Source organism: Manis pentadactyla, chromosome 3 (genome assembly GCF_030020395.1).
Source record: "Manis pentadactyla isolate mManPen7 chromosome 3, mManPen7.hap1, whole genome shotgun sequence".
Taxonomy (NCBI): Eukaryota; Metazoa; Chordata; class Mammalia; order Pholidota; family Manidae; genus Manis; species Manis pentadactyla.
In genome coordinates this window covers 70878029-70892139 of record NC_080021.1, presented here as the reverse complement: position 1 = coordinate 70892139, position 14111 = coordinate 70878029, and the positions used below count along the sequence as shown (strand labels likewise).

Genomic DNA, 14111 nt, shown 5'->3' with positions numbered 1-14111 from the left:
CTGGCTTAGAATGCCTTCTGTTCACTTTAGTGAAACACAAACTAACATTCCTTTCACCCCTCATTTTGCATGAACTATACATATCGACATTATGTTTTGTTATCTGATTTCAGATTTTGTACAGCAGCAATCTCTTATTCTTCGTGTAAGTTTTCGCAGTCACGTGATTTTATGCAGCTGTTTATCTCCAGGCCTTATAAAAAAGGTAGGTCTGTTGGGCTCCTTTTTTCTCTTCTCTGAGTGTCCAGTTTTGTGCAGGTTTCTGGCCACAGCCTGAGGTCTCTGCTCTCTGTAGCCCCTTCACCTCGGCCTACAGCACTGTGCTCACTGCTTACTGGGCTGTCTCTTGGCAGCTGTCTCAACTACTTTACCTGAACACTGCCTCTTCCTATGGGAGTATCTTTGCATGTAAAGAAGAATTATAAATTTCTTCTAAAGACTTCCCCTCATCTGGTGGATGCTTGGTATATTAATTAGAAAACCAGAGAAATTTAAAGATACCTGTTAGGAACTTTCCTTTTCACAAGGAAAGGTGGAATTAGAGCTTAAGCCAGTGTCATTCCTTGTACAGCATTCAAGGAATAGCTCATGGAGTTTAAACCCCTCCCCAGTTGTAGGCTCCACATCACGATCAGCTGCAAAGCGTCTGAGAGCCCCTGCCCTGGGCTGCCCAGTCAGGTTGGCATTGGAGTCTCCGGGGCCCGGAGCACATCTGTGCTTCCTACTCACTGGCATCAAGGAGCTACTGTAGGCTATGAGACATTAGCCACCAAACCTTCATGCTTTTATTTCCTCATTTTCAATGGCTTAAATACCTGCCCTGCCTGAGTTAATTAGTTCATCCAAATAGGAAAATACATGTTAGAAGTTTTAAAAAAGTGAAAACCCCAAAACTAATGTAAACATTAGTGATTCTTTGAATTAGAACTTATCAATACTTTCTTCTCTAGTCCTGTGAAATTGTATTGTTCAAAGGATCATTTAGATATGCCAGAAAATTATAACCTCAACAGCATGTTTTAACATTCAAAACCTTATTTGAGAATCAGATACTCTGTATCTGACATAATATAACTGGGATTTTTTCCTACAAAAATTTGAAGATGTGGCTCCAATATGACTATTTCCCAAAAGCTTATTAGGAAAGCTCCAAAGCAATCATAACAAGACCTCCACAGCCCATAGCACTTTGGTTTCCCACTAGCTCGTCCTGAATGAGGAACCCGATGTGTGGTCTTGAATTCATAGGAGTTCTGGGATGCTCTCAGAGGAACAGGACATTGCCTTGGTTGAGGCAATCTGTGGTGTTCCAAAGAGAGTTGGTTTGACTTGTAAATTCAGGAAAACAACAGGCTTGACTCAATTGTTTGATCATATTCACAGTTCATTTTGTTTAAAGAAATATTGATGTGTATGTTCAATGTAAACTACATTGACTACATTTCTTAATAGAAACCACACAAACATGCCCTTCAGTTTACATAAATTGATAGCTTTAGTTCTTTTTACTTGCTGTTCCCGTAGCTTTAGTTTCTGTGTTTTGTGTATGTCTTTTCATAGTGGTGGGGTATGGGACTCAGGCCTGTATTCTCAGACTCAGAACAAGTTCTTCCCATATATGTCAGCAAACATGTGTTCTACACTCCTCTCTACAAAAAAAGATGAAATTGACAGGCTATGGAAGGATGAAGGAGTTTAGATACACTCAATTTTTCATGCCACGCCTTCTAGCAGCTAACATGTACTCCTCCTCTATTAGGGCACTTATCTTTCCCCTGCTGCAGTGGAAACCCCACAGGGCTGTACTCCTGGCTTCCATGTTTACCACTGTGTCCCTGTTCTTGACACAGTGCCCAACACACATAGCAGGTGCTCACTGTGTGTATGAGTGTGAATGTGTGTGCAGAGGCTGGAAATAAAAGAAAATTTTACAATTTGAAACGTAGCAGAGAATCAAAAAGCATGCAAGGGACTTGCCAACTCAGCTAGTGATTACTGAATACCTGATACTCTGAGCGCTATGCATTTTCAGCATGAGATGTTTTAAAATCCATGCACGCTACTTTATGTGCTTGACTCCTCATAACATCTATTAGGTATATCCTTACAGCCTGTTAATAGTTTTAACAACTGTAACAAACAACAGAATTCCCACTCACCAGATTAGAACCAGCATATTGGGGCTGGCAGATGCCATTTGTGGACATGTGACAGCAGCAAAAAGTGGCATCCTCAGAAGGAAGACAAACTATATAAGACAAGAAAAAAATATGAATGTGAATATTCAAGCTTCTGCTTTTCTGCAGCACAGTAAAGAAAACTGGGTGATGTTCTCTAGGCTTTTGTTGTACAGAAGAGGGACAATAAATGAAGGAGTGAAAAGAACAGATCGGGGTAAGGGGAATTGAGAAAAACACTATCCAGGCTATAGCTGGAAGGAGTTTGTGGTGCTCTGAGAAGGGGTGGGGAAGACAAGGCTGAAGGAAGTTTTTCTGAGGTTGTGAATGTATTTCCCCTTTCCCCTTTGGAAAATCTATTTTTGCAGTAATTATAGATTCACAGGAACTTGCAGAGGCAGTACTTAGAGGTCCCAGATACCCTTTTCCTTTATGTGTTTGCTCAGTTGAGGGGTGATTCTGAGAGCTAGTTTGGCTATTGGATTGGTATTTTCTCTAATTGTGATACTCTGCTGTGGCAGACCATGTGGTAGGGAAGGTTTAGGTTTCAATGAGTCATATAAGAAAGATTAGTAATTTAAAAATCACATCAGTCTAAGTATATTAATGTGCACAAAGTCTTGAAAAAGCCAAGCAGATTGAAAAATCCATGTACTGCCATATAATGATTGACATTAATAATTACGATCATAAATCATGCTAAAAAAAGGTTTGTGGTTTCTCTTTAAGTAGGTAAAAGAGCATGAAATAAATGTATGAATTCTACAGCCAAAATCTGGAAAGAAAACAAATATCCATCAGTAAGGAATCAGTTAACTGAATTAGAGTACATTTAGCATACACATTAAAAGTGAAGGGATTTATATGCATTGTCACAGGAAAAGTCCACAATGTGGTATTCATTTTTCAAAATTCTATAAAAAAACACAACCAAAGTCTTTCATATAACCCAGTCTTTGTATGTGTGTGTTTGTGTGTGACTCACCAACTAGCTCCACATTGTCAGATCCCGTGGTCATTTCTTTGGCATTTTACTTGACCTCCAAGTAGCATGTGATAGTTAATCACTCACCTTTTTTAAAAATGCATTCTTCTCTTGCTTCCTGTGATGCCGTAATTTCTTGATTTTCTTCCTGGTTCCTCCTATCCATCTCCTCTTGTCCCACTCTCTAACTCTTCTCAGCAAACAGGATGCTCTGTGGCTTGGTGTTGGACTTTTCTTAGGATTTATTGTCTCCCTGTCTGATCTTATAAGGGCTGCTCGCTTTAGGTACCATTCAAATGCTGTTGACTTGAGAATGCTCTTTTCAACCTATGGCTTTTCTCCCTGGCATCAGACTCTTAAGCTCAATTGTCAGCTTGACAACGCATTGGAGTGTGCATAGCTGAAGATAGTATTTTGACCTGTTGCCCTCCTAAATCTGTCTTTCCCTAATTTAAAGCATCCCTGTATATGAACTAGCTCTTATCTTCCTTATTGTCATTATACTTTAACCAACATTCCCCTCATTCACTCTGTTCCCATCTCACCTTCTTTCTAGTTCTTTGATATACCAAGTTCATCCTTGACTCAGGACTTTTGCATTAGGTGCTCCCTCTTCCTGGAATTCTCTTCCTGCTGATTTTCACTTGACTAGTACCATCTTGTCGTTTAGATCTCAGGTGCCCCTCCTCAGAGAACCCTTCCCTGATCACTGTATCTATAGCTGCTCTCATCCCCCAGTAGCTTTCTTCACCATTTTTTTCTTTATCAAATATGTATTTTATCATTTGTCTCTCTACTGAAATAGTGTCTCCCTTAGAATAGCAAATCTATCTTGGAGGAATTCTTGGCACAGAACAGATGTATATGTACACATCAGTGTACATGCATGAACAGAAACAAACTTTGGAAGGATACATCCCAAAGAGTTAACAGTTATTACCTCTGGGTGGGAGTAGGAGAGGAGGTAAACTATTAATTGACTTACACTTTCTACCAAGATATGTTTCAGTTAGTCTTAAGTTATTTGAAATGAAATTGTATTACTTTCACAATTAGAAAAATTAATAAACATATTTTCATTAGAAAAAATGGTTGATAAAGTTTTGCTGCTTAAAATAAAGTTTAATTGGGAGAAGCATTTATATATCTTTCTTGAGGATGTTAGGTAAGGAATGTGTTACTGTATATAGTAAAATAGCTACGATTTTGTAAAAGCACTGAAACATGAAGCAGCAGAAACATTTCACCATGTTCTCTTTCCTTTGAACTTGACCACTGTATCTCTTGTAAATCATTTAAATTGATTTTTTCTTCAAAAGAAACTCAGTAACTTGTGCTTATTTTTCTCTTAATATATTTTACATCTCTACTTGAGATGTGCACCCTGTACAGGTTTATTGGTTCTTCTTATAAACATACTAAACTTGTAATATTAACTGTCATTCCCAGGTCTGAATGTTAAGTCAACATATGTTTGAGAGACCTTCAACTTATCGAGTATTGCAGGTCTCAGATTGTTTTGGAACCTCTTTTGACACCTGTGGACTTAGCTCAAGGCCAGTTTTTTTTTTTTTTTCTAATAGGATGAACAAATGGTTAATTGGTAGCTTTGGTCACCAAGTGGAGGACCTTAGACTATATATAGAATTCTAGCTGGAGTGTCTGCTCAGTGACAGCCTGACTTTCCTAATCCTCCTCAAGAGTTTTGCATTAGATTTGAAAAATGTTGACTATGTCTTTGATCTGGGGGATTATTATAGCAGTGTGCTGTTGTTCATGGCTTATTCTTGGTATGAGGAAAAGGTAAGGAAGGTTTATCTTTAAATTGCATTTTAGTCATTCATTTAATGTTCTTATCTTCATTGTTATACAGTAAATTTGATTTTCTTGACTTACATACAGCAGCATTTTCTTTAATGATACTAAATTTAAAATTGAATTTAAACTTTAATAGTGGCATCTTTTTATTATATCTAACAAAAGATAGAAAGACAGTGATTTCTTTTTAGGATTGACATGCCAGAGGTAATGTAAAAATGTACAAACTTGTTAAACATAACTGACAGAAATTTTATAAGATCCCTGTGTATGTTTTATGTGTATATATAGAGAGGATGTCTGGATTAGAACGGATACAATGGTAAGTGGGATATGTAATTGAAAGGCCTTTTTTTTGACATGTGGATTAAATAATTGCTGTGACTAAATAAATATTCTCTGTTCACTAGTTTTGTGGATTGTGTAGATTCAGCCTAAGTTTGGACAAGGGCACAGAGCCTGCATTGATCATTTTATTACCTTTTTCTTATTAATGATAATTGGCCACGGTGAACTGAGAAACTGCTAAGCATATGCAATACCACTTTTTTTTGTACATGTCACTTGTTTATAATTGGTACAAGGATAAAGAAATACAAACAAGAGTCAGATGTATAGCCACAGTTTAACTTCTGATTGGCCCAAAGAGTTTTTTGGGGTGTATGTAAATATTCTGTTATGTCAATCTCCAAAAGGTAGAATTACCCATAACGAATCTTTAGCTATGTAGATTTCTATGTGTTCTCTACCTTCTACAAGTTTTTTGCCCTTTAAAATATTTTAATTCAGGCCTGATAGTTTCTAGTTTTAATTAAGCTACTTATCTTCAAAATAAGAAAATAAAAATGATTATTTTATGCTATCTTACTCTATCAAGAGCGATCGTAGCTAATGTTGAAACATAAATGATTATTCAATAAAAATAGTAAAAATAGCATGACAGAGCATTGAATTACAATCAATGATCCAATCAATGTTTATTTTACTTTATTTCATTTCATAATAAGCTCATTTCTTAAATGAGATTCTTCTCTTCAACTATCATGACAGAATAATAGTATCTTTAAACTATGAAGATTTTGAAAACTTCAATTCTGCAATCCTGTACTGAAAAACAGGATTGCAGAATTGAAGAAAACAACCAAATAAAACAAGTTGACATACTTTGGCAAATGATGCTTAGCAAAAATATAATCACCAGGACAGTTTCATCTCTGTACTGAGAGCAGGAACCCTGTTTGTTGGTCCTTTTATCCTCACCATTGGGAAAAGGGGCTCGTATCCAGGAGACATGCAGTAAGCGTTTGTGGAATATGTATGGATAGATGGGTGGATTTAGTGATCACTGTCACCAACATATCATAACTAGGTTAATATAACCCATTGTTTTAGTTAAGCAGGACCTCATCAACAAATAAAGTATAAACTATAGAGCTCTGAGGTTTGAAGTCAGTAGTGAAATTCCACATCTATCATATATTTGTCTTACAGAAAACCTGGGGAACCACCTCTGGAGAATGGGTTGATTCCGTACCTGGGATGTGCTCTGCAGTTTGGTTCCAATCCTCTCCAGTTCCTCAGAGCAAATCAAAGGAAACATGGCCATGTTTTCACCTGCAGACTGATGGGAAACTATGTCCACTTCATCACAAATCCCTTATCATACCACAAAGTGTTGTGCCATGGAAAATACTTTGATTGGAAAAAATTTCATTTTACTACTTCTGCAAAGGTAACCAGTTCTGCATTTACACAGCATTGTTTGTTTATTCTCTACTTTTTAATGTGTCGGTCTACTCAGTCATTTTGATAGACTTAGACTTAAAAAATAGGGATGTTGAAGAGAGTTACCCTTACTAGAGATTCTTAGAAATATAATGAACCAAATTAGACATAACCTCTTAGTACTAATCATTTAAAAAGTCAAAATAGGTATAGTTTTGTCATTTCTTAACTAGTTAATGAAGATGAAATAAAAATTATGTATTTTACTGAGCCAAATGGTGCTGTATGAGTGAGACAGGTCAGTGATGTCTATAGAGCACCCAAGTGCAAGTGGTGGAGACTTAACATTGTACAATTGTTTTACCAGACTCATGCCACACAATTGTTTAATTTTGTTAAGGAATTGACCAGATAAGTTGGCATCACTCAGATATAAACTAAGAGGCTCTTTTATAGAGAAAACAATTAACCAATACTTACTGAGTCTTTGCAAAGAAATATTAGAACTGTCTCTGCTTCTAAGTAGATGAAAGTCTGGTTAAAACACATCTACAAGGAATATAAAAGAGAAGTAATGATCTTAAAATATTGATTAATATCAAGTTAATGTGCAAGTAAATGGAATAGCATTTGAAAAATAAGAAATAGGAAACTAGGGTGGTTGAGGAAAGTCTCACTGGAATTAAAGAGAGCTTGGATTTAATCTTGGCCTCAAGGAAGAGTATGGTTTGGTCAGTTATTTGTAAAGTGCTATGAAATTCTACATGGGAAGGCCAATTTCCCTGGTTTTAAAAAAGGAAGTATAAAATCATGAACTTGTCTAATCTCTCTCTCAGCTATTTACTAGCTCTGGGCCATGTTTAATTTCTTTCCTCACATATTTCATTCACTGTCAGGTATTTGGGCACAGCAGCATTGACCCAAGTGATGGAAACACCACAGAAAACATAAGCAAAACTTTTATCCAGACCCTGCAGGGGGACGCCTTGAATTCCCTCACAGAAGCCATGATAGAAAACCTCCAACTTGTCATGCACCCTCTGGTGGTATCTCAATCAAAGATGCCTTTCTGGGTGACAGAAGGGATGTATTCCTTCTGCTACCGAATGATGTTCGAAGCTGGGTACTTAACTCTCTTTGGCAGAGATCTTCTTTCAGGGCAAGATGCACAAAAAGCACTTATTCTAAATAACCTTGACAACTTCAAGCAGTTTGACAAAATCTTTCCAGCCCTGGTAGCAGGCCTCCCCATTCACATGTTCAAGACCGCACACCATGCCCGGGAAAAACTGGCGGAGGGCTTGAGGCACCAGAATCTGGGAAAGAGAGACCACATCTCAGAACTGGTCAGGTTTCTGAATGACATGTTGTCTTCCTTGGATGATATGGAGAAGGCCAAGACACAACTCGCTGTCCTCTGGGCATCACAAGCAAACACCATTCCAGCAACTTTCTGGAGCTTATTTCAAATGATCAGGTAACTAGCAACATATCCGTTTGTTTCTTTATTTTAGTAGAAAACAGAAATTCAACTATTTTAACTAAAAAAACCTGGTGGTACTTTCTCATGCTATCAATCAAGAATGCAACCTTTGATATATGTAAGTGTTGAACATATATCAGCCCATCCAATCTTCATAAAAACAAATGCCTCTGTGACCAGCAAACACAGAGGCAGGAATGTGCTGGTTGAATTATTCTAGTCAAACTGGATATTTCGTATTATATAGATACATAATTAAAATTTGTTGGGATTGGGAACGTCAAATTTCCATGCATGGCTGATCATTTGATGTCTTTAATATAAAAAATATTTTAAAACAATTCAGATATAAAAACTCATTACTAATCTGTCCCAAATGTTAAATATCTTCCAAAGGTTTTACTTAGAAAGCTCTGTCCAGAATAAATTCACATCTTTACAGTATGATTACATCAATCTCGTATCTATAGGTAATAGCTATTTTATGGTAATCACACAAATATTTTACAACTACCAGTCAAACATCTCTGAGGCTCAGTTTACTGCAATTATGCTGTAAAGATACCGTACCACGGTGCTGAGGATCCAGGAAAATCAGTGCCCTCCAGTGAAGTAGCATTCACTTCACAAGTCAAGGTGCTACAACAGTTAAGTTAGAATAGGAATGGAAAAACTGTTGTTTCACCTGAAATTTTATTATAGAACTTAAGGGTAAATTTAAAATTTCCATTTGCAATTTAGCCAATATTTTATAATTGTTTTCTTGGATGCAATTTTCCTTCTCAGTTGCTAGGCATGTGATTATTTTGACCACTCAATCCTTATTAGAATCATTTATTTATAAAAGTCCAGCCAAAGTTTCATTTATATGTAGCAAGGCCCTTTTAAGGCAACAATTCTTGCTAATATCCAAGAACTTAAACACAATTACAAAACAGAATAAAAAATAAATGGGAGTGTTTCCATCTTCTCTGGTATCTTGATCACCTAATTTAAATGGAGGGGTAGGTGCCTGTTTGTTAAGATCCTTTGGTGTAGAAAACATTTATTTTCTGTACATCTTTTCTCTTAACTTTTAATAGGAACCCTGAAGCAATGAAAGCAGCTGCTGAAGAAGTGAACAAAACACTAGAGAAGGCTGGGCAAAATATCAGCTTTGAAAATAATAACCCTATTCGTTTGAATCAGATGCAGCTGAACGACATGCCAGTCCTAGGTAGGCCTGCTACCTTACAGTTCACTTCCTGCAGTCTCTGACAGCAGTTGCCAACGTGTCATAGCATGCTCTTACTGGCTATCAGTGTTACCCTGGTGTTCGTGTGTGTCCTCCCGTGCGATCCTCACATCAGTACTATGACTAGGGACTATGACTGTTTCCATATAGGAAGTGAGGAAACCTACCCTTAAAGGTTAAGTTACTGCCTAGCATTGAATGGTGGAACCAATTATAGCATTAATGGGAACTCCTGACCCTCTGCGCTCAACACTTCTCTGCACTGCCCTCCTGTCTCCTTTGGTATTACTCTGATCACTGATCGTTTGGTTAATGGCAGCATATTGTTCATTTTCATGAAATAAAGGGGAAAATATGCCATCAGGAAACTACAATTAGCTGCATGGGTTGGGTGATGGAATTGAAGGTTATTTATTTTTCTTATTTTTGCTTTTCTGTATTTTTTGTATTTATAGGAATACAAAAGTACTGTATTTTTATAGTAAAGATTTTCTTTTTGCTTTTGTGATTTTTCTTTGGAAGAACAAAATAAATGTAGGCTTCTAGGGACACGCGTCTTAGTGGAAGGGACCAGGGGCCGGAAGCATAGACTCCATGTTGGGCTCTGCCCTTCCATGAGAGACCTCAGAGAGTCACTTCACTTTAAAGTGCTAACATGCTATGATTTTACCCACAATTATGTGATGAGCACCTGAAACATGACAATAAAAGGACAGGCTGGAAAGTCATGCATTGACTTTAGCTCTTCACGAGTGGTTCTTCTTTGTTCTTTTATGTCTTTACCAAGCAGCAGGACATCCTCATACAACATCAGACAGTGTCCTGATGGAACTGGGTTCTTGTAAATGCTGAGTTGAAGCATCATTAAACATCTGGAAAAATATTTTTGAATAAAAGTGTTAGTATATGAAATCTCAAAAGTGACAATCTTTGAATAAGCCTCATAAAAGTGATTTACTGATTTTTTTTCCAATTGCATTAGATATCTACTGTCATGTAGAAATGATTATTTTTCCATAAAATTATGAAAGTCTAGTTCTATCTTTATCAAGAGATTCTTAACATATTATCAGATTAAATAATACATTCAGACACAAATGAATCTTTGATTACAGCATGATGTTAACAGAAAAAACTTTGGGAAATTTTTATCTGGCCAGCTTCCCACAGTCTGTTCTGCTTTGTGTTAAAGGCTGCTATAAGTATTTCAGACTCTATATTATATGGCCTTTTTTGAGTACTTGTTTTGTTCTTCCTTCCTTTCCTTCTTTCTTCCCTCCCTACTTCCCTCTCCTCCTTCTTTCCCTTTTAAAATATTTAGAGAGTATCATCAAGGAGTCTCTGAGGCTCTCCAGCGCCTCCCTGAACATCCGGACAGCTAAAGAGGATTTCACTTTGTGCCTCCAGGATGGTTCCTATAATATCCGCAAAGATGATATCATAGCTCTTTATCCGCAGTTAATGCATTTAGATCCAGATATCTACCCAGACCCATTGGTAAGTGACTGTTCATTAAAGTTCAATATCTAGGTGCTGTCTACCCACACTGAAATAAAGAGGGACTCTACCATAGCACAACGATCACTGAAGGCGTGAGGATTGTTTCCTTTCTTATGTCAGAAATACCCATACGTTGGGAAAATCTGGATGATGGCTCGAATTTTAAATTTTCAGTCCTGATATTTGTCATCATATAATCCCTGCTACATTTTGTTTGCAATTGTGGAAATAAAGCTGCCACCTTTCTTTCTCCTTAAAAAGTGCCTGCTCCCAGATCTAGGAAATTAGGGGCTCATATACTGACTCTTGTAGTTTCTTGTCTGAACCCTTCTTCCTAGTTCTGCCTAACTGAGGAACTAGCCACCAGGCAGGGGAGGTGATATTATAAAGCCTTCCTGTAAGTTCCCATAAGTTCCTGTCCCTTATTACTGACTGATTCAACGTGGGTATTTGCTAAATTACTGATAGGTTGGATTAAAAAACAAAATTATTCTACAGTTTCCCAGTCAAGAAAGAGATAATTTTCATTAAAACTAGCTTATAGGTTTGTTTTCTTTGTATTTTTATTAGACTTTTAAATATGATCGCTATCTTGATGAACATGGGAAGACAAAGAGTACCTTCTATAGAAACGGACTCAAGTTAAAATACTACTACATGCCCTTTGGGTCAGGAGCGACAGTGTGTCCGGGAAGGCTATTTGCTGTCCAGGAAATGAAGCAGTTCTTGATTCTGATGCTTTCCTACTTCGAACTAGAGCTTGTGGAGAGCCATGTTACATGTCCCCCTTTGGACCAGTCCCGGGCAGGCCTGGGCATTCTACCACCATTAAATGATATCGAATTTAAATATAAATTGAAACATTTGTGAATATGTAGTTAGAAAAGGAAAATAATAAACGATGTTCCAGGATGAACAGCACCTTTGGACAGCTGCATTAGTTGCGAAGGAGCTGACCGAGTGCGCTCAGTTCCATTCACTGATGCGGGCTCGTGAATCTCCTTTGATGACAGCTTCCAGAAGCTATCTCAGACTGTGCCAGTAGAAAAAACTAATTTCTAGAAGACAGATAATTTGTTTTCATTTGAATAAGTGAATGTTCATATATCCAGGGACTGAATTTCATTATTTTCAGAGGAAGAAGTGGTTTTTGTCCAAAGTGAAAATATTCCAATTGGCAGCAGCTTTTTTTCCTAAGGAAATAGCTCTGTTTTTGTAAAAACCACTCAACCATTATGAAAAAATTACAAATTCACGTTTTAGTGAAACTGCATGATTTTTTGCCTAGATGTGGAGTTCTTCGGGTGTTGATGTATACTGTAAAGGATATTTTAAAGGGTTATATCATGCCTTTAACAAAGAGATAATGTTTCTCAACTTTCCCTTTACCCAGTATGCAGGGCTTTCAAAATGTGGACTTGATGTCCTCAAAATGTTAATGATGTTTTAATATTTTCCCTTAATGTTTTGTTTTTCCTAGAAACTCTAATGTCTATTTCAGGTTTCAATTATCTCATCTATACTTTCATGTTTTTTCAGAGAAGGCAGTTTTTCTAGTTTTATTAAGCATGCATCAATGCAAAGAACGTGGCTTTTATGTTTTAAAATTAAAACTGGCTGAAAATTTCCAATTAAAAGTTTTCTATGAAACATGCAAAGAATTCATTAAATGTGGCTTGGCATTGTGTTATATTTAATCCTTTTTATCTTTCAGTGACTTGTAGTTGAAGGAAAAATAATTTCAGGCTATGTGATAGTGTTTAATCACCATGTACAATAATAGTGCTTTGGTAAAATAGTTTAAGTATTGGAGTTGTTACTACAGTATTTTGGTTGATATTTCTGCATATATTTATATGGAAATTATATTAGCCTTTTTTCTTGTACTATAAATATTAAGAAAATATTGTAGCATTTGATAATATTGAAAGATTCACTTTTCAGAAATAGAAGAAGTGTGATGGGTGCATTTAAAATTTTTTTATATTCCTGTTTAAAACAGTCACCTACTGATAAGCTGCAACAATTTTGTTTTATTCATCTCTTAGAAAAAGCAAAATAATCATTTGCAAATCTCCTCTGTACTTCACAAAATTCATTAAATATTTTTAATCTTGCTATTTAATATTACCATGGAATTACATTTTCCATATCAAGAAAATTAAACTCATGTTAGATGTGGTTCAAAATTAACAAAATTCTGTCAAATTGCAAATTGTTTGAAACTAAATTTCTCATGTGATTTCCTAGTATATTTTATGGCTTGCTGACTGTGCCCATTCATCGTTCCACACCTTGATCCTGGTGTAGAAGTAGGGGGCTGGCTATTGATAAAACTGGGGCCCAAAGGTGTTCCTCCACCTGTTTTTGTATAGATTGAAAGCTAAGAATGTTTTTTACATTTTTAAATGGGAAAAAATCAAAAGAAAAATATTTCATGGCCCGTGAAAATTATATGAAATTCAGAATTCCGTGTCCATAAGTAAGGTATTAGTGGGACACAGGCATGCCCATTTATTTGTGTTCTCTTCTAGGGGTGCTCTGCAATGTAATTGCAGAGCTGAGTATTTGCAACAGAGACCATGAAACTGTAAAACCTAAATTCTTTATTATCTGATCCTTTGGAGAAAATGTTTGTCAACCCCTGTTGTATAGCAACATCATGAACTATTTTGTTCTAATTTTATTAACTAAGAAAAATGCATTAGTGTATGAATTTTTTTTCACATTTTTAAAAAGCATGTGAGGGGATTACATTAAAAACAAAAACAGGTATTTCTTGCAAACAACCTTAACTTAGAGCTTTATCGAAGGCTAAATCATTCCATTTAGCCAAGAGATCCTTGTTTGAAACAGGGGCCTAAAATTAAATATATATATATAATAACCTGTTGCAAGATCAAATAGGCCTAAAAGATGTATATTAGCGGCTCAGTTTATTCAGGGTCACTGTGGCCCAGGTCCAGGCTTACATTCCTCACGTGTGTCATCTCATTTGATCCTCATAAGAGTCCTTGGAGGAGCCCACTCCTATTACCCCTTTGTTACAGAGGAAAAAGGGTCCCCAGAAAGGGTAAAGCACTGTGCCAGAGTTCCAGTGCTGGCAGGTGGCAGGTGGCAGAGTGCTGGGACCAGGTTGTCCCCACTCCAGAGCCAGTGTTCTTCACTCAGCGGCAAGTCCAAGCAACA

At 36.7% G+C, this 14111-nt stretch overlaps 2 protein-coding genes across 3 annotated transcripts in view; one reads left to right on the top strand and one right to left on the bottom strand.

The window, feature by feature from the left end:
• The first annotated feature begins 4786 nt into the window (after positions 1-4786).
• LOC118912798 (cytochrome P450 7A1) lies at positions 4787-12446 on the top strand. Its single transcript, XM_036886254.2, has 6 exons — positions 4787-4965; positions 6472-6712; positions 7602-8182; positions 9271-9404; positions 10744-10919; positions 11493-12446. Exons 1-6 carry the CDS (start codon positions 4886-4888, stop codon positions 11790-11792), a joined length of 1512 nt encoding a protein of 503 aa, XP_036742149.2. The 5' UTR covers positions 4787-4885; the 3' UTR covers positions 11793-12446.
• Positions 9416-14111, bottom strand: part of UBXN2B (UBX domain protein 2B) — an 85718-nt gene continuing 81022 nt past the window's right edge. For both annotated transcript variants that reach the window (XR_008996295.1, XR_008996296.1), the window contains one exon: positions 9416-10294. The gene's annotated coding sequence lies outside the window, so the exon portion shown is untranslated. The remainder of the gene's footprint in view (positions 10295-14111) is intronic.